General features: G+C 35.5%; 1 protein-coding gene across 7 annotated transcripts in view; it reads left to right on the forward strand.

Moving 5' to 3' along the window:
• TOPAZ1 (testis and ovary specific PAZ domain containing 1) overlaps positions 1 to 20,910 on the forward strand; it is a 41,597-nt gene that overhangs the window by 11,186 nt on the left and 9,501 nt on the right. For 6 of the 7 annotated variants that reach the window (XM_032684597.1, XM_032684583.1, XM_032684620.1 and 3 more), the window contains 12 exons: positions 1,563 to 1,693; positions 3,591 to 3,652; positions 5,439 to 5,551; positions 7,797 to 7,882; positions 8,602 to 8,739; positions 12,942 to 13,005; positions 14,163 to 14,314; positions 14,534 to 14,626; positions 14,909 to 15,024; positions 16,446 to 16,515; positions 17,511 to 17,685; positions 19,112 to 19,212. In XM_032684597.1, the coding sequence (XP_032540488.1) occupies positions 1,563 to 1,693; positions 3,591 to 3,652; positions 5,439 to 5,551; positions 7,797 to 7,882; positions 8,602 to 8,739; positions 12,942 to 13,005; positions 14,163 to 14,314; positions 14,534 to 14,626; positions 14,909 to 15,024; positions 16,446 to 16,515; positions 17,511 to 17,685; positions 19,112 to 19,212 (1,301 nt within the window). The remainder of the gene's footprint in view (positions 1 to 1,562; positions 1,694 to 3,590; positions 3,653 to 5,438; positions 5,552 to 7,796; positions 7,883 to 8,601; positions 8,740 to 12,941; positions 13,006 to 14,162; positions 14,315 to 14,533; positions 14,627 to 14,908; positions 15,025 to 16,445; positions 16,516 to 17,510; positions 17,686 to 19,111; positions 19,213 to 20,910) is intronic. The other variant, XM_032684591.1, reaches the window with a different exon arrangement.

The following is a 20,910-nucleotide window of genomic DNA, read 5'->3' on the forward strand; positions in this document are numbered from 1 at the left end:
TCCCTTTCTGGTATCAGTTTGTCAGCTTACTGTTAATGTGACATTCTGACATTATGTGTTGATTTCGCTGCAGGCTTGCAAGATGTCCGTGGCAGTACCTCTTGTGCTAGTTTTCCACGTTAATGATTTATGTTCATCTAGAAGGAGTGGTTTGGGCAGATCTAGTCTCCTGGAGAGAAAGGAGGGGCTAGTGACTGTCTGGGGGAGGGAAGGTTTCAGGCTTCAGGGATTAGAAGGCAAAATAAAAGGTAATGAGGTTTTAAGAGCTCAGATACTAAAAAACAGACAGAAATTCCCTGAGGAGGAAGTGCACAGTTAGGCCTCTGGTGATGTAAAAAGCCATGCATCTGCAATACTTAGATGACTGAAACCAAACCTGGGAGCAAGTCCTGTACATTTAGTAACTTCTGCATTTTCTTTGTTGTTCAACTTCGTGTTCTAGTGAAGTTTGAGGCTTAGAGTCTTTAATTATTTTTGTGGTGCTTAAAATAAAGAAAAAGGTTTCAGTAAGTCCTTCCCAGATCTGAGGAACTTAGGTTCACATCACGCTCTTAGATGAATATGCACATGGTAACTTAATGTTTAATGTATGACTTTTAAAAAAGACCCGCACAGAACAAAAGAAATTGCCTGGATTTGGTAATTACTGACTATTTATGTATTATTTAGCATTATTTTATTTAGTAAATAAAATTATTTACTACTTTGTAAATAAAATAAGTTACTGTTCTGGTGTCATGTGTTACTTAGTGAGGTCATGGCTGCATGCTTCAGTGGCTTCACCATCTAAGCAGGGAAAAAAATACTACCATTAAAGTATTCTGGATGACATCAATCCTCTTTACCTTGTAAGTGGAAATCTTATGTATGTTGTCTTTTGCCAGATGTGTCTTGTACTGGTGATCATACAGAAATCAGTCACTGTAAGACAAAAACCTTTCCAATATTAATCTGATTCTTTCTTCCTGCATCTGGACAATGCAGTGCAGTTGAAATTTAATTCATGGGAATTTCTTTTCTATGCAGAACTCTGCTGTTGTACATAAACAGCTGCTTCAGAAAGATGCAGTCAGGTGTTTTATTAATTTCCTGTGGCATCTGCAAAAGGTGCTGAAATTTCCTGACACTGAATTCTTACTGAGTTTACTGTATTACAGGAATTTGGAGTTTCTCAAAGCATCGTAACATTATGATTAACTTATGCCCTTTTCTAGCAAAGACTAAGTCTTTTTGCACAGCAAATTACCACACATATCTTTGGCTGGGTTTTAATAAAAAAGCTTAACTGAATTTATTTCTAAAATACTGAATTCAGTATTCTGTGAATAAACCTGTTGTACTGTTCTACAGGGACCATTATAGTACATACAGCCTGGATAGAATCTTAATTGCAGATTCAGCTTAATATTTATTTGAAATGGTTCCTGTCTTAAACATGAACTATTTTTCCTTATAAATTTCACATTTAGGAAGTCGTAGGAGTTCTTAAATGTCATTAATATTAAGACTTTGTAATATTTAGCATGGGAAACACATAAAGCAATGTGTTTATACATTTTTAGCTGAAGATATTAAAACCCACAACTCCTCCAGAGGAAGCAGTCCTTTGGGAGATGTCACTGAGGACTTTCTTAAAAATGGGCAACCGAGTGAACTGGATGAACTTTTGAAGAGTTTTGATGTGAATGAAAAGGTACTGAGAAATTATGCTTTCTCTCCTTAAATAGTTTAAGAAATTACAGTCCACATAATTGGGTAATTTCAATTACTAATGTTGTTTTATCAACAAAATTCTTAATTTCCTGTAATAAAAAGAATATAAGCATTTCATAGATTTCTGTGCAATTGACAGTGTAATCTGTGCTTGATTTTTTTGTTGTTACTAATAATTCATGTTCACATTTGAAATGAAACAGGATATTGTTACATCAGTTGTTAATGCTGTACCACCAACAGTATGAAAATTACTGTTCCAGTGAACACCTAAGAGTACTACTGTGCACGTGACATTTCACGTGACATATCTAGTTTTAAAAGTTGCTGTTAAATGCTTCTCACCACATACTCTGTGAAGGATGGCATGGTGTTGGAAAGCTGGGGAGCTGCACAGCCATCATGCTTCCAAGGACGATCCTTCTGTGCCTCATTACATGGGCAAAAGGGCCATTATATTAACATACTGACTTCCTGGCAGTTCAGAGGGAATGTTAAGCCATTTTCATGCTTACTGACTTTATCTGACCTTTCTACTCTCTCTGTCCTCCTCCTTCTAAATAATAAGTCTAGATCTTTTAATACTTGCTGAAGTTTTATAGTGTTTACTTCTTTAATAAGGGATTGGAATTTACATCTCTCTGCCACTCAGACATAGCTGCTGATAGCATTTACTGTTTTCCACTGCTCCAAGAGTGGATAACGGTTTATACTGGGTAAGTTAAAATTCACATGGTTAAAAATTGATAAGTAATCAGTTAATCAAACAGCAGAGAATCGATCTCCTTTTCAGAATCATTATTTAGAAGAATAGAAACATTTCCTTCAGCAAATGGAATTTGGGCTGCTAACATCTGATTCACAAAGTTAACAGCACCGCTTTGTTCCTTGATCTCTTAGAGAATCTAAAAGGGTCTGTCAGATAGTACAGTTTGCTGAAGGTGTAGTACTTGTTGCAATATTGCCAGGTCAGTCCCAGCTGGGCTGCTTCATAGTGTTGTCGTTATAAAACCAGTGTCCTGCTGTTCTGTATGTGGACAGAAAACTATCTGTGCCGGCTTGGGCAGGGAATGCAAAGGCAGAACACTTGTTGCAAGCGCTCTACCATTTGGGGTGATTTTTGTATTTTGCTTTTTTGATGACTTTTCCAATTGATAATCCTGTGAGAAGGACAAAGGCTAACCGTGGAGAAAGCGCTGTAAACATTTGGGGAACTGCTAAAATGAAGTTTGGAAATCTGATGAGAGCGCATCTATGTCTAATTCTTTGACTGTCATAAATTTGTGATAGACTGTGAAGTTCCAGTTACTTCCATGAGTAATGAACAGAATTCATGAATCAGGATTCCATGATTTTGTTCTGTATTAGTCCTTTCAGATTCTTGCCCCCAAATATATTTGGCGCTGTCTATTTTCTCCATATCATTGGGGATTTTTTAACTATGCAGCATGGTATATAGCTGAGCAAAAGCCTTAAATTCCTCCCTGGTACAGCTTTAAATTTCATCAAACTTGATGAAGTGGGTTTCTTGATGAAGTCTTTTGTGGGTTTCTACACATCTCTCAGGCGCAGTTAAAATTGGGCATTGGCCTAAAAATTTCTGGGATTATCAGTGGGAGCAGAGAAGTCAAGATGGTTACATCGCTTTTTTTCCAATTAGCAGTCACCATTTTAAAGATCAAAAGCATAATGGCGATATGTCCATTTAAAAATATGTTGTAAGAGTAACCCTACAATCCAAATTGCAGTTTCTACAGTCGAGGCTATATTATCACACCTTTCAGTAATCACTAACAGTTTTAAGTCTGTAGAGTAAAGCATAACAGGCTTAGGAGTGCTTGGCTGTACCTGAAAATAACTTTTAGATATCTTCACAGTTCAAGTTTGCAGATGGAGTGCCTGATGTTAAACAAGAAAAAAAGAGTGAAGCTGAAAAAAGGTATATATAATGTCCTTCATGTAACCTGCGGTGTTCCCGAGTTACTGTACAAACAAAACATGATGTTTTTACCAAAACACCATCAGTATTTAATACAGTTTTTCTACTGCAAAAGTTAACCCTGTCTTGACCAGAACGAGGACACAGAGTAATTTTCAAAATAATCAAGAAACCTTAGGTGACATAGAGAGTATTGGTTTTTTTCCAACACTAGTCACAATCTATGAGAGGTGTGAGGTGTGCCAGAAGTCTGTTAGTGTGGAGAATACTGCGTGTTTTCATTAATCCACTAGAGAGCTCCAAACTCCTCCTCCTGGTAAAATATTGTTTAAATTTACCTTCTTTATGCTATAGAATAAGAAGATTATGCTGATTAAGATATGTTTGTGCAAGTGATTCTGCATTACTTCACTACTTTAGTTGAAATGCAGCACTCTGTGTGGTTAAAGAAGAGGCCTTCATTTGGAGTCAAACTATTTTCTCTAGTTTTACTCAAAAATGTTACCATTGCAGAGTTTCATGTAGAAGAAAACAGAGTTGCTGTTCTTATTTAGCAAACTTCACTTCTAGTGATGCTGTTACTTAAAAAAATAAATTGATTGCAGAGCTATATAGTTTACAATCCATGGCAAAATTGTGTGTAGTTTCATGTGTAGATTAAAAAGAGATCTGAGATTGTTTTCCTGAAGGTAAGTTACTATGAAAATCCTGTTGTCAGACCTGAGGTTGGCATCACAAGGAAGTATAAAAAAAAATTTACATGGTAACTTGAAATTTCTGAGTAACTAAATCTGCGGATATTTTTTTCCCTCTGGAAACCAACCCAATGCATTTAAAAATAAAGACTGATCTTGAAGAATTTGGGTTTGTTAGATAGAATTTCGTCTTCTCTGCCACAGCATTTTCATTTCAAATTGTGTTAAAAACAGCCTGCACTTTAGGAACAATTCGAATTATCTTGGCTGTGAGAAGTATTAAATAGCCGGAATGTGCCTCATAGGGGATAGCAACTCTGCTTCTGTCTCTATAGAGAGGCAAGCAGATTGAAGTGTCCTTTGTACTGGACCAGGATTTTTAATTGAAGGGGGGAGGGGAGGAAGATCTCATGAAAGGGGATGATTTTTTTCCTGTGGCTTTGTTTCCAAATAAGAAAGAGAATACCAAGTATTTAGCTAACAATATTTTTAGATTATTTTTGAAAGTGTCACATTTTAGCAGTTTAATTATCTGGAATGAACGTATTTGGGATAAAGACAGAGCAGTCCTGAATTGGAGTTCCCTTTGAAATCACCTAAATCTTCTGCCCAGTAGAATCAGGTTTTAGAAAAGAAAACAGTCGGCTCTTCAAATGTAATTTGAAAAGCTTTGTGGTTTACTTCTTTGGCAGATATTACATAACAGACTATGGTATACAGCTTCTTCAGAGATGACAGAAATCATCTCAGTCTTCCTGTCAGCATAGTGGAAAAAAACCCAAAAAACCCTAAAGTGGTACATGGGTGCCTTTTCTACTTATTTATTGAATTTCTTATGGTTATGCTCCAGGACAGAACAATCTGAGCTAAGATGATAATCAGATTGGATCAGGCAATGTGAGTAATGAAAGTCAAATTGCTGGGACTGCTAGCTTTTTAAATTTACAGCAAGTTTTGAAGTGTTGTATAAATTGTGGAAGAAATTCTCATGTTTTATATACTTAATCTGTGTTTTTAGGCATACATATATGAGAGAAGCACCTGTTTACTTAGTTAAAGAATTTTTAAATTTTTTTTTTAATACTCAGCAGTGACTGTAAATACAAAGATCTTGTGAACTGTGAATTGCTATCAGGATCACCACTGAATGACCCGAAAGTAAATATCTTCAGTGAAGCTACAGTGATGAAATCCTGGACAAATGGTATTGTATGCTGTATTGGTGAACCCTCCAGAATTTATTTTTTCATGTGCTTTATTTACTTATAAAATCTTACGGATAGCCTTCGTTTCCTGAAGGTGTTGACTGGAATTTTAGATTGCATATATAAAAGCAAAACTGCAAGCTCTCATATGATAGGTTAGTGAGGGGTTTTGGTTTGGTTTTTAGCAGAATTCCATTTGTTAGGGTCAAATAGTAGTCATTCTATCTTGGTATTTATGGTTGTCAGATACCTTTAATAGTACAGCAATGCCTGCGTTCTTAGTAGTTTGATGCATTATGTTTGAGCCATGTCATCAGCAGGTAACTTGTTTTTCTCTGTTTGTGGTCAGAGAACATGACTGCAGGTCTTCTTGGTTGGTTGTTGTTAACTCAACTTGCTAAAGTGATTTACCCACTTTGCTGAAGGTCAGAATTTTGTTGTTTATGCCAATTCAAATGTTTGTGAGGCATGTGCTAGGCTGGATCAAGGAAATTATGTAGATTTAATAAATAGCACTTCATGTTCAGTATATTTCACACCTGGGACAGATACCTCTTCAGCATCTCTGCCACCAGGGAAATCATAATGTAATGGAACTGTAGTCACTGCACATAACAAATCTGACATTTAGCCTTACATAAATGCATGGTTTATTTGGTGTACAAGATGGAGAAAACCAGGAATTGATTACTTGTGGATAGGTACTGTATTCTGTTTCTTTGCAACAGCTGCTTTGGGAATTAATGTTTTTAGAATTATTGATTAATATAGATATTTATAAACATGGATTTCCTGAATTAAGATCAGTGACAGAGGTTCTTGCTTAGTTTCAAATTCTGATGCTAGTTTGAGCTTGTAGAACAATTTTATCGTCATGTCATTTAACAGTATTTTCAGGAAGTGCAAGAAACATGCTATAAAAAGCAACTGTGAAATACTTCTTCATACTCCAGTTGTTTGAAACTGCTCATGTCTTTGGCCTTAAAATGTATACATCTTCAGAAGAGTTCTTCTAAATCTTCTGTCTTAAAATCATTCAAAACAGTTGCCAAAGCAAGAGTTCCTGTGCTAGGACAGGGCAAAACAGCCATTTATTCCCAGAACTGTGCAGGCAGGATTGACTATTTCACTTTAGTACCATCTTCCCTACAAGTGTGACCTGCAGTCAACAAGGAGAGTACAAACTCTAGAAGGGACCTGATCAGAAACTCTATGCCTTGGGGATGGCAAGAATCTATAGGAAAGACTTCTGAGATCAGGTTCCTAGTGCTGTTTTTCTGCAACTAGTGGTTGGCTGTTTTCTTGGTCTTTCTTGTCACTAACTGTATCCAGTCCTGAATTTATCAAATTGCCCTCCATCGCTGCACAAAGTTTTGCAACTGTGACAGTATGTAACATTAAATATTTAATTATTCAACCTTAGGTTTCTCCTTCCTATCCTGGGATAGCCCTATGTGTTTAGAAAGACATGCAGAATAAGAACCATGTACCTAGTGCAAGTCTCTAGTAGAACATTCATTATTTCATGCTCTTTAGTAACTGTAGTTTGTCAGAAAGGGCTAAGCACCCTGTCTTTTGAACAGCCATTCCTTTGGAGGGGCTAGATGGGAACCCTAGAAAGCAAGGCTTTCAAAAGCTCTTATTTCTCTTTAGATATGGAGTTGAAAATTTGAACTTTTATCTTCCATTAACATTATTCATTTTTCAAAGAAAGAAATCTGTTATTCAATAATAATTAAAGTTATAAAGCCAAGTTTCATGGTAAAGAAACCAGTAATTTACACTGGGCTTAAACTTGCTACTGCTCTACTTAAAACATAAGAATATGAAAGGTTTTATTTCAATTCTGAAAAAAACAGCTTAAATTTATGGCTAGTGATGTTGGAACACAAAGATTACTGATAAAGTGGGTGGGTTATTTTTCCTTTTGAAATTTAAACTTCTGGATATTTTTGTTCCATTTCTTATCTCTGTAAGTTAGAGGCTGGGAACCTTGGATATAGCAGTGAAGTTTTTAAACTAAATGTGCTTACTCTTGAAGTTTGTGTAAAGTCTCACTTCTGGGATAATTAAGAAAACTAACTTAAATTACTGGCTTTAGACTGTATTAATCAAATTTCCATTAATCATGGCTGTGACTTGAAGGAACTATAAATATAAAGGAAAATATGATAAATTGGAGTGGTTTCAGTATGATTCGTTTTTATTATGTGATCCATTTATTGCCCTCATCCTAATTTTTAGGTTACAAACCATCAGGAAAAAGTCCTTTACAGACATTGAAGAATTTTGGAGATTTTGAGCCATGGAGGATGGAGAAAAACACAACTGTGAGTTGTTAAATCTTTGATTTCTGATCCTTTGGCACTAAATTTCTTATGAATATTCAGACAGTTCTCCATATATCGAGTCAGAAATTATGAATCTGTGTAAGTTTATGTTTCTATGCCTTAAAGATACTGTCACTGAGTAAATACAGTTTCTGAGAACAAAATCAGTGATGATGGGACAACTTCAATTTCTTGATTTTACTTGCAGCTTAAGCAAAATTTAAAAATGCTTATTGCTTTATCGTTTTTTGTAGAACTGAAAAGCAGACAAGGTTTCACATGTTTAAGACAGCCTGCATTATCCATCATGCTGGGCACTGAAAAAGGGTAAAGGAAATTGATGCCCCAGAATTCTCAAACTGCTACTCAGAGCCATGCAGGAGCTTGTCACCTTGCTCTTTCTTCCTCCTCTCTACTCATTGGCCACCTCATGTAGCAGTTCTTGCATTGTCCCTCTCTGTGGTCTTCAAGACAGGCTTTTTTTGTGTTAGACACTGACACGACATGACAAGATTGATCTTTGTCCCCTTTAAAATGCTGCAAGGACAATAATAGACATGAGGATTGTTTCAGAGGTTTAACTATAGATCCCATATTTTTTACTTTTCTTTATAATTTGCAGTTATTTTGAAATTCTCAAAAAAAAAAGAGCATGTTTGCTTTCAAAAAGTACTACTTGTTTGGTCTCTTCAACTTGTTGCAATTTTATTTTATTTCAGGCTTCTCATTCAGTGCAACAAATCCTCGATGCACTTGACTTGCCCCGTAAATACTGCAGATACTATTTCATGACTTCACGTGGGTGTACAAGAGCAAGATGTCGGTTCTGCCACGTCCCCGAACAAGGGGATGAAAAGGTAACAAGTTTTGTTGAAGTTAGGAACAGGTTGTAAGTGTGGACACTTTAAATGCAAAACATAATCTCCTTTGTTTATTTATATATGGAAAGGGAATAAACTTCAGAGATTGATGGATGAAAAAAATGTCCGGAAAACCTTTCTCTCAAGGTCTCTTATTTTTTTTAAAGCATGGTACAATTTTGAACTAGCAGACTTTTAAAGAGAACAGTCATCAGCAAAAGAGCAAGAATTAGGCTGTGCAGGTATAGAGTAGGAGAATGCACAGATTCTGAGACATTTCTATCCTGAGCATCAGAGACTTTCAGCAAACCTTTGCAGAGACTTTGTATGTATTGTCAAAAGCTATCCATGGTATATGACTTCCTGCATGGTTTTTGCAGTATGGGCATGTTCGCTTAAAGATACTGTAATCTCTTTGAATGGAGCAACAATTCACATAATATTTGCAAGCAAAAATAGTTTTCCAGTGATGGGCAAAGTAGATGCGTTTTCAGACTTTTTAACAGACACGTTGTGAGTCTGTAATGCTTCCAAGAACTGTGGCAAGCTAATTGTGCAGTCATGTAATAAGATTTTGGAATTGGTTGCATGAAACCAAGACTCAGGTGGTTTTTTAAGTCACTTGGAAGCAAACAAAAATGTCAAAACAGATAAACATAGAAAAATGCCTAAACTTGTCCTCATCAGACCTTACAAGATGTATTTCTTATCTACCATCTTCTTGGTATGAGTGCAGTTTCATCATTAATGCCAGTAAGACATTTCAGAATCAAAATGTAAAAAATAACTTGTAGTGAACCTGTTAGACATAATTACTAAAAAAAAAAGTAACATCTAAAGAAGCTTATATCTTCTGGATGGATATCCATCAGAATTTTTAAAATACGTCAGTGTAATTCAGTTTTATTTTTCTTGATGTTTTCTCTATTCCTTTCTATGTCTGGAAAAGCTGCTTTACTTTCTGCTAATGCTTTGTAAACCCTTTGAAAATTTATATTACATCTTTAAGATAGTAAGATAATTTGAGAGTAGTTTTGTATGGGACATTTTCCCTTTTCCTCAATTGTGAAGTATCTTTGGCAGGCTGTAGTGAATATTAGTAATTTTCAGCTAGTTTATATGAATTACTGTGGTTTGTAATGCTTCATTATATACAGGCACCTTAAAGAATTATTTACCCCAAACTATTAAAAATCCATTCCATTTGATTTTACTGGTGGTGCAGCAGTCCAGCACAGTTTTACTGTTCTGCCCACCAAACCTAACCAAACTTTACTGGTAGTCTGAAAGTATACTTTTGAGTTTTGTTTGGTTTATATTTATTTATATTTATAGACCTGTCCATTTCAAAACGATAATAGGCCAAGCACCTCATGGTGGCACCAAAGTACATCAGTGGAAAACAGGTAAAGAAGTCACAAAGTCATCCAGTCATACACAGGAGAAATACATCTCTCCAGGAACTGCCGTGCAGACTGGTAGTCCACTTACTTAATGCTTTGTTTGCAGTGATGATTGTTACCGGAATTTTTGGAGAGAAGTACCTTTCCCCATAATGGATATTCTTTCCTTTTCATTAGGTAAATGGTTGATGCTTTAAGGCATAACTTCCTAGTATTTAACACTTTATAGCTGCGATTGATCACACAACACAGCACTGATTTAATTTATAAAAACATCATATGTTTTGAAAATTAGCGTACTCTTTTGCTCAGCAAGTTGTACAAGTTACTATTTTTGGTTTTGGTTGTTTGTTTTTTTTTAAGTTACCTTTAATTTCAAACAGTGAAATCTCCTTTGTACTAGGAAAAGTAAACAAAACTGTTAAGACTGTGTTTTAAATACTCCCTGAAGTATTTAAAGGGAGGGCAGATCTTAACAATATGTATCAGTGTCTGATGGAGAGAGGATAAAGAAGATGAAGCTGGACTCTTCTCAGTGGTGCACAGTGAAAGGGCAAGAGGCAGTGGGCATAATACAGTAAATTGTTTTACTCAAAAGGCACTTCAGAGTGTAGCACAGATAATAATTGCATGGTTAAATAAGTGGTTTGAAAACATGTCTGTATGCAAGCTGTATTTCTCTTTCTCATTTTATTTTATCTTTGTGCACCTTACTCATTTATTTTGACTTGTATCCACTAAAGAAATTATTACTTTTTGTGGCTTCATACTTGCTTTTTCTTTGATCATATGAACCTCTAACTGGAAGCAAACAGAATATAAAATAGTAAGATTTCTGTCTTCATTAGTGTTGTCTTGCAGCTTTGGGGCCTTGAGTATATACTTCTGTTGTGGTGGGGGTTTGGTTTAGTTTTTTTAATCTGGATTTCTAAAGAAATTAGACTTTACACTGTCCTCCTGTTACTGTCTCTAACAGCCCTTAAATGACTTTTGAACTTGTTGATCAGTTTCAGCCACATTTAGTAGGGATTGTGCATCCTCAAGATTACACAGGGTTCATAAACAGAATCGCCTGTAAAAAGGATCATGGTTTTGATCTCACGGAGCAAAAGGCTGCAGCATGAGGTTTTCTCCCTTATTAAACATCAGAGTGTACACTGGCTGGAAGATGCTGAAGGATTTCGTACATTCCTGTGCTTGTTCTTCTGAATAAGCACCTCTGTGTTACTGTGGTAGGACCCTGTTTTAGTGGACAGGTGGTTGCTTGTATAAGATACACAGTCCTTTATTATAGTTTTTATTAAATTGTCATGTTGAACAAGTCGTGGAATCAACTGAGAGATGACAGAAGAGTGGGACTTAAACTACCTTTTTTGAAAATAGGAATCATCTCTTTCATGTACCTTCGTTCAACATCTATTACAGTTAACTCAAAATTTAGAGATTCTCAGATTTTTACATGGTCTATATGTGCAGTTATATGTTTTAAAATTGAAACAGCTAAATCAACTGAAACCTTCTAGAAGCTGTAAAGGAATAACACATTTAGTTTCTTTTACTAATGTAATATAACATGTCCCATGATTAAATACTACTACAAGTGGGTTTTCCAGGCAATTTCACTAATACTTGGAACAGTCAGAGCTCCAGATGTAATATTGGCTTTTTTTGGGAGTCAGTCCAAGGAAGGAGAAAAACAGCTTCCAAAAGAAAGCAAACTAATTCCCGTACTATAAGCATTTATGAAAGTTTGTTTTGGAAATGCCCTGAGCCACCCGGGATTATAGATTTGGATTAAATGAATTAACCCATTGTCAAGTCACACTTCACATATATTAATGATGACATGATTTTCTGAAAGGTGTATCTTGGACTATAGTTCAATAACATTATGATACTGTTTCAAAGTAAAAACAATAAGATTTATATTTAACATACTTAGACGTACAGTTTTTGTGTTCTTGGGCTTGATGATCTGAACAGGTTAATGGTTTTAAAAAAAGAAAGATGTCTTGGCCACAAGCCAGTATCTTTAGCTTTGATGATAGTTCATTTGCTGTGTAACAAACTCCATGAGTGGATCCTCTGTAATTTTTAAGTTGCGTGTAAAAATAAACCTGACTCAGTTTTCTAATAACATGACTACTAATTTAGGGCATTCCCTGTCTCTTGATTTTTCATTATTTCACAAAATAGTATTAAATATGACCTATTTACATTGTTGTGCAGAAAGACTGTATTGTTCCAGAAGTGACAAAGGATATCTGAAAGGGTGGGTGGGTTTTTTCCCTAACTTGGAATTCTAAGCTTTAAACACAGTAGTCTTTTTTCCTTCATCTGCAGAGGTAGAGCAAAATGTGTAAGTATCACAAAGCTGACAGAATGTTCCAATACCACATAACTCATGTGGACTTTTTTTTTTTCTTAATTAAGTGGGTGTGGGGTGAAACGGTTCATTAAATTAAGTTAGTGAGTTTTTTGTTCTGTGTCCTTATCAGTGATTCTTTGTGATAATCAATGTTACAGTCTTCATATCTGGATGATTTTTTGACTTCTTAGTTGGTATGTTCCATGTAATTTTTTGTTACCACATTTCACTTTAAACTTTCTGCTTCCCTTTTTCTGTTTGTTTACAGTCTGCCACATTAATACTAATCTTGAAGTAACTGCATTTTCAGTGTAAAGCTCATTTCATAATAGAAGTCATGTTTGTGGGTAGTTCTTTTGTTTGGCGTAAACTGAGGTAACATTTCATTATAGGTTTTTTTGCTTGTTTTTTTTTTTTTTTGTTTCTAGATTTGCATGACAATTCTTAGGACATACATTAATATCAGAGAACCAGGCCTCCTAAAACGTGCAGGTATGGTATAGTAGTAGCTGTTGATGTATCTTTGATACTTAGCTTATTTGAAGCAACTAAAATAGATTGTCAAGAGAGAAATGGTTGTCAAGAGAGAAATGGTTATTCAACAGTGAATAAGAAGTTCCTATTTCAAATGAATATGTTCAATCCCTGCATTGTCGTGTTTAAATTTCCCAGTCAGGCTAGAAATTTAAATACACAGTTATCTCAGGAGGTTGTTAGAAACTTACTTCCACAGAAAATGAACTTAGCCTGACTGTAATTAGATTTGAGAGTAGAAATGCATGACTGGGGCAGGGGGGATGTTTAACAGAACCCAAATTTTGTTAAGGTGCTTTTGAACACCCTGGCCAAACATCACAAACCCAAAACCTTTAGAATGAAACTCTTGAAGTATTGCTACTGCACCCAAACAGCTTTAGTTTAGTCCTTGCACATTACCATATATGCAGGCAATTATGATTAACCCATTTTAAGAACTGCAATTGATGCAGATCCATCTGAGCTTTTGAGTTCAGTCAGAAAGGACTTTGGTTTGGTTTGGGTTTTTTTCACTCTGGACAGTGATTCCTTTTGTACCTGTCTTGAGCAGTCTTAAGTTTTTGAGAGCTTCTCGGGGTGTAGCAGAATGTGAATGGAGGACTCAGTTGCACCCTGTGCTGTATTGTTCCCATGCTAAAATATTGGGTGTTTTAATGTGGGTAACACTGTGTAACAACAAGCTACGGTATGTGTCTGTCAAGGAAAGCTAGCTATGCTACAGGTGGTAAAACCATCCACCATAACACTGCACCTCACTTTCTAGAGCTTCATGTCTGGAAAGGCCTTACTACCTTGACACACATACTAAATCTGACCTGATTTTGTGCATTTTTCTTGTGCTGCACCAAATCAGCTAAACTTTCTTGAAATCTACAGGGCTTACAGTGTTCAGTTCAATTATATGAGGTATTTCAGAATAGTCAGTCTGGGTCTAGTAAGGTTAACACTGTATTCAAACTGGATCCTTTCACATATTTTTCTCCATATCCCTGTCCCATAATATCTTGGATAATTAAGGGTTGTTACACTGCATTTAAAATGTAAGGAAATAACTTGCTTAAATAGTTAGCATCAGTTACCCCAAAGTGAAATTAATTTAATTGCTTTTTCAGTCCAGATATTTGTGCGGTATTACAGAGGAGTTATTCCTGGTGTGGATTTTGCTTCTCAAGTGTTGAATGATCTTCTTGTTTCTCTGCTCAAGAACTGTTTGTTGCAGGAGGTATTTTGGATATTGAATGTAACCGTAGAAATCAAGACACTGGTAGGTGACTTTGGAATATTTTTAAATCTTTGTTCCATAGTTTCTCCACACTCCAAGTTTCAGTATTATGCCATTTGTATTAATAAATTTGGTTTTACTCTGGTGCTCAAATCTTGGGTGAGGGGAGCAGTTCAAAAGTTCCCATTATAAAATCTCTAAGTTTCGTTATTGAACAGAATTGCAAAACTGATTGTGCTTTTTTTTTTTTGTTTAAATTAGCCAACTACAGGTGTTGTTCTGAAAGTTTTTGAGCAAGTGGCTTCTTTGAATTTAAGAGATGCTGTGCCTACATTAATCCGTACCTTTTGTAAGGTATGAGTCTGTACTACTGCTGCTTGTTGGAATTTCTGAAATACTTTCCCTGTTTTAAAACTCAAACACATTACTTTAAAAAAATTGTACTGAAATAATATTAAAACTGTTATTGTGAGTAGCTGAATTGGTTGTACGGGTTTTTATTTAATCCATTCTTTTTTGAGTAAGATTCACTGTGACATGTTTTTCCCAATGTTGTTTGCCACTTACCTCTGAAAATGCGTTAAGTGATCACAGTTTCTTGTATGCTTACTTTTCTTACTTTTTTTGATATTACAGCTCGTTGATGCTGGTATGTTCCTTGAGTTAGACCATTTTGACTATATTGTTAAGTTACTTCACCAATTGCAAGTTTCTGGTTGGGAAATAAGTGTTGTTTTGAACATAAAATCCAGGTATGCCTTTAAGGAACTGCTTTTCTAATTATATCTGTCTAGTTCCTGCTTTAGATTCTATTTTTATAAATTTATGTAAAATCTTTAAAAGATGTTCTGAATTAAAATACTGTCGTGTCATGCCTAATTGTATTTAAAGTGGTGTCAATCTACTGTGCTTCAAAGATCAAGGAATGTTAAGTCAAAACTTAGATTCTGATTATTATTTTTTTCCATATCAACCGTCACTGTACAATCTGCTCCCTGCTGTGCTGCAGGTTTATATAACTAGTCAAATTCAAAACATCATGGTTTAATATATCATTTATGCCCACATAAGCAAACAGTACTTCTGCAAAAAATAACCCTTCTAGACAATACGAGGATTAGTTACAATCCGAAGTAGCTTTCTAGTTTCCTTTATGGTGTGATTAGATAAACACTTGTGCCAACACTGCTAGGGAGGGAGGATCATTTTTAAGTACTGCTGGATTATGCTGGGCAGAATGTCAAATCTGTTCCAAAACTGTTGGTACCTCCCCATCGCTTGAACGAGATTGTGATCCTTCTTTTTTGTATCATCTGCATCATATACACACATACAAGCTGAGAAACTAAATTTGTGATTCATAAACATACCTTTGATTCTTAGAGGAGACCAAATATATGCAGCATCTACTATCTGAAAACAAGCCACCACTGTTCCAACTGAAAGAACTGTAGAAATTATTTTCTGCTTTTGCATACTTTTCCCATGGAGTACTTTCAGCCATGGATCTCTGTTTTTTACCTGTGCAATTTACCACAAATGCTGGAGGTCATTTTAATCACTTTTTGTGTCAGGAATCTGATTCACAAAGTAATGACTTCTTCCAGGTTGCCTCAGTATGTATGTGAGTGCAGCTGAAGGTGAGAAATGCTCTGTATCTATGAAGACTGAGCACCTGTGCTGCTTCAGTTACACGTGTTAGCACATGCCCTGTGTAGGTTTATGCATCTCTACGTGGTAGCATTGCACTGAGTAGATGTATCCATCGTTTCAGTGGTGGCATCAGGATAAAGTGTTGTGCTCCTAGGTATTTGAAGGTGACTTGCAGTTGTCATTTTATGTCAGAAATACATACAATACAGTTCTGTGTTTACTTACTGGATTTGCAAGTCTTATTTGTACCTTTTCAGTTACACTTAAACTGAGACAAGGGAATATATTCTGTAGAACTAGCTCTGCTCAATTATTTGTTTAATACATTTACTGTCTTCCCTTGGCAAGATTGTAAATGAGTGTTTTCAGTGTGCAGTTTGCATAATGTGAAGTAAATAGAATCAAAAATCAGATCAGTTTATTGTTCATATATGGTCTTTTGTTGTTTGTCTTCTGCTAGTGCATAATTTAGTTCAATAGGGTGTTAAAATTAAGTATTAATATTTTTTTCATATGGAAGATTTAGAGAAAGACACCATTTTGAAAAGAACTGGCTTTTTGATTTCAACTTGGCAGCAGATGAAATTCAGGTACAGTATGTGCATTCTTCAGACTTGCTGGAATACTTAAACTATGCCTTCTTTTAAACGTACAAGAAATAGCAATTTCTACACCTTTCTAAATTAGTGGGCTTTATTATTGAGTATATTGAGCTTATGATCAAATGCTTTTATGTAAAGCCATGTTTGGGAAGGCTTAACATGCAAGGGAATACTGTCTTTGGCTTTTCTGTGGTGTCAGTATTTTAATTTACATACTTGTAGTTTGTATCTTGGTTTTGCATCTAATTTAAAGATTTTGTAACTTTAAGCAATTATTTCCTATGCCTTACATTTGTTATGCTTGTAGTTGGTAGTGGTGTGTCATTCCATATTATTTAGCAGATAGAATTCACATCTAGTATAAAAACACACAATTGTAAAAGGCTGCATTTGACAACACTAAGCAGGAATTTTAAAGAATAAGAAAATATTGTAAAACATTCTTTAGTTGGACACTTGTGTGTTTCATTTTCAAGGTCAGATTACTTATTATGCTCAATTATGATTTACATATTATCACACATAGTGCTCAAATCCAGACACTGAAATATAAGAAGGGAAGAACCTTCTTTTACTCCTTCAACACCAAAGTTACCAAGTGATCTGGCAAGCAAACAACTGACTCATACAGAAAAAAACCATAAATCCAGTGTGCATCATGTAAAAAAAAAAAAAAAAGGATAGCAAATACTGGATGAATGCCAGTTCTTAAATAGGATGCATAAGTTATGAGCTTCCTCAGTTGGGGTCATGACATGAAAAAAGGAATTTTATTTCTTGAGGGACAGAAGTAATTAGTAGTCCATGCAAGTTAGGCAACATGAAACTGCCATAGGAACATGAAGGTTCCTGGCAGTAGCATTTCATCTCCATCTTTTTTCTGCTTTAGTCTATCCCAGGTGTATCTTTCAAATTTCAATATATTTTCTGTTTGGTGTTCTGGAAGCAGGTTTGCTTATCTTTATCCCTTGCCCTCTTCACAGCATTGTAAGGAAAAAAGAGATTGGACCAAACTGGGAACTTTGTATCTTAATGCAAGAACTGGATGTGAATGTTTTGAGGATTTTCAGAAATTATTTTTATCTATTGCTGAAATACTAACCAAAGATTCTGAGTCAGACAGACCAGAAGTTCCTTTCTGTGATTTTGCTGATGCAGGTAAAATTAAGATACAAGAAATGCTTTTTGTTCATCCCTTTTCTTTGTAGAGTTTTAAAAGAGATAAAAAATTATTTTGTATAGTTTTATGATTATTAGTTAATTTTATGTTACAGTGTTCAGAATTTCTTGAGTTGCAAATGCAGTCAGCTGTGATGTTCAGTAGAAGCCATTTTCTACTAGAAGTAAAATCCACAGAGCTTACACTTAAAGTCAGAAGAAAATTCTGAAGGTGGAACACTTGAGCTTTGTGAAATCAGGAAGAGAAACCAAAATTTGTGGTCTTATAATAAGAATGGCCCATACTCAGGACAAAGGCAAATGTATTTAAGTATTGTCATGTGAAGTGTCACACTATTAATAGCGTAAATAAACTTTAGAGTTGTCAATATATATATAGTTGTGTATTTTAAAACACTTTGAACAGGGTTACATCATATACATAATTTATAGCTTTTCCTTAGTAATTTGGATTTTTAGAAGTATTCTCTAAAGAACCAAGAGTTTCTCCAAGTGCTGGGTCCGCAAAACACCTTCTAGTTGCCCCTTTCCTCCCTGTGCCCCTTCATTTGCATATATGTATCATTCTTCCTGATAAGCTCACAAATTACTGAGGCTCAGTGAAGTGTCAGTGGGATATTTAAGTGTTTTATAAGGGATGTCTCAGATACTTTTCATCCTGTATTAACTACTAAAACATGATGAATACTTATTCCAGATATGTGACATGACCTTTCTGACCACAGACTTCTGTATTACTAAATGGCTATCACAGCTTCCAGTTGTGACACAGAGAGAATATTTTGGCAGAGCTTGGAGCTTAGTCTGTCTTCCCTAGAGCAGTGGTTTGCAAACGGATAGGCACCTCCATCAGTAAAAGATTTTTGAACACTCACCCCCAATTTTTTATGTACTACTGCACTAATATATTAAATGCATTAGAAAGCATATACAAAAATAGAAATTGCAAATACAAGATAAATAAACACTACATTTTAAAATATTTATTTTTATTTTCTAATGGTACAAAAAATATTCCCACACCTGAATGGGTTGAGACCAAAGAGGTGGTACAGTATGTTTGGAAAAACTTGTAATTACTTAGTTCTTCTGCAATTACCAAAATTTCTTCATGTTGCCAGAAAATGTAATGCTTACTTTACAAATAATGATGTTGCTAAATTATGCCATTATATGTCCAATTATTTTATAGATGACTTAGACTACTATAAAATACTGTCTGAATAAACTATAGTTACTTACCCTACTTCCGGTGTTAGGACTTAAGGAGTTACTACTTTTAATGGTAAATATTTCAGAAAATGGATTTGATATTTTCACGACTGTGTTTTTCAAGCATTTAATTTCTTTTAAACTGCATTTACATGTAAAATTTTTTTAAAAATGCTTTTTGTTTTATTTCCAGTAATGAGAAATTCACAACCTAATGAAGCAGACAGACTTTTCATTGGGAGGACTGGAATAAGCGTAATGTATTCTTATCACGAAGTACTGCAGTGGACGAAGGTATACTTGGACTGTAGGAACCTGACTTGAAGAAAAAGAAGTAGTAATTTCTCTTCTAGATGTTGTGTTTCTCTAGTTGAATGGCTCCACTTGCCTCCTCACCATCTTAATACTTCTTGATCGTCCAGCTGGATCAAAGCATTTCACTGTGCCTTTCTGAGCAGTGGGCTTCTGTGGAGCCCATCATAACTTTGTCTTGCAACTTAGCAATTTGATTGTTCAGGTTCAGCTTGTGATTTTTCTGAACTGAGGTTGAATCTGAATCAGGAGACCAGTCTTCCTGATATTCTGGGGTGAGGTGCTGATGGGATTGTTTCCCAGAAATGTGTGTTTCTTCTGTCTGGCAGTAATGCTGCGTTTTGAGACCTCACAACATAAGTGATATTTAGAGAAGTTTTGGCAATTTCCTGCACTGGTGCTTCTGCATCTGGCCTCAAATAGCATGGATAAGGCCAGAAGGACAGAAAAGCAGCGTAGCAAGGCTGCTGCTGCTCTTGGTGAACTGCTTGTTCCTCAGAACTCCACTGGAAGTGATTTTCTTTGGTAGAATATAAATTTCTAAATTCTGCGAATCTTGCAAAACTTGGACATCCCAAAGAAATACCCTTTACAATGCTTTCTTTGTTGTCAAATATTATAAAGGGCCAGGGCTAAGAGACTAGACTTTTGACTGGATGTTTTATACTCCTTAGGCCCCATGCAGTATTGGTCATAATTTCACTGTAGCAATATCTACTTCAATGTTAAATTCATCTTTTTCTTCCTGGAAGGAAGCAGTGTATACCAGACAGAATCTCCTATACAATGTAACATGACAAGTGACAGCATAAGAAATAATATAAACCACCAGCGATTTTGGAGTGTATTTTGTTCAGTGATCAAATTCTGAACTTGGGCCTGATCCTTTCAGCTAATAATTATGCTGTACTGGGATGTTCTTCCATCCCATACAAGATGATTTCCAGCATGAATTGTTATGAACAAAAGGAAATGCTCTCGTTGTCTTCTTCCCTTTGTGTCTTGAAGTTTTGGGTTGGGTTTTTTTGTGAATTATCATCAAGGAACCCATTTTGGTTCACCTCAAGGAATTAAATTGTCTTTTGTGCTAATGGTTAAGCCAGGTCCCAGGAGATATTTGATAGAGGTGATTAGTCTAGAAGCAGTACACCTGTTCTGATGAATCATTAATTTTTCAGCATCAGCTTGTTGAGTTGAATTTAGCAAGTCCCTGTCAAGCTACAGCACAGTGTGGTACTGTTTAAGAGTAAAGGGAAGGAGAGAGGCTCTTTGCATTAGCACTTACGTAATACTGCGCTAGAACTCTTTTAGGCATTTTTGTTCCACAGAACTTAGCAGTTAGAACAGTTAAGATAGTCCTAACCATAGAAGAGGTGATATAAATTTTTGGCATTGAGGAGTGGTAGTGCTCACATGCCCATTGAAGAGTTTAGTTTGGCTTGGGATTTGGCTGTCTTCTTCAGCATATAGTGTTCATACGCATTCATGCATTTTAGCTCTTTTACAAATACTTATTAAGGGTGATCCTGATATTTGGATTGCATAATCTCTAATATTCCAAGGAGATTCATCTTCAGGTCTTAATTTCAGAGGTGCAAGTTGTCAAAAGCATGTGTAGTGTTTTTCTTGCAGATACCTGTAGAGCTTCAAAAGTCTCCAGTTTTGAGCACATGCCAGTCT

The sequence above is a fragment of the Chiroxiphia lanceolata genome, chromosome 1 (assembly GCF_009829145.1).
Source record: "Chiroxiphia lanceolata isolate bChiLan1 chromosome 1, bChiLan1.pri, whole genome shotgun sequence".
Lineage (NCBI taxonomy): Eukaryota > Metazoa > Chordata > Aves > Passeriformes > Pipridae > Chiroxiphia > Chiroxiphia lanceolata.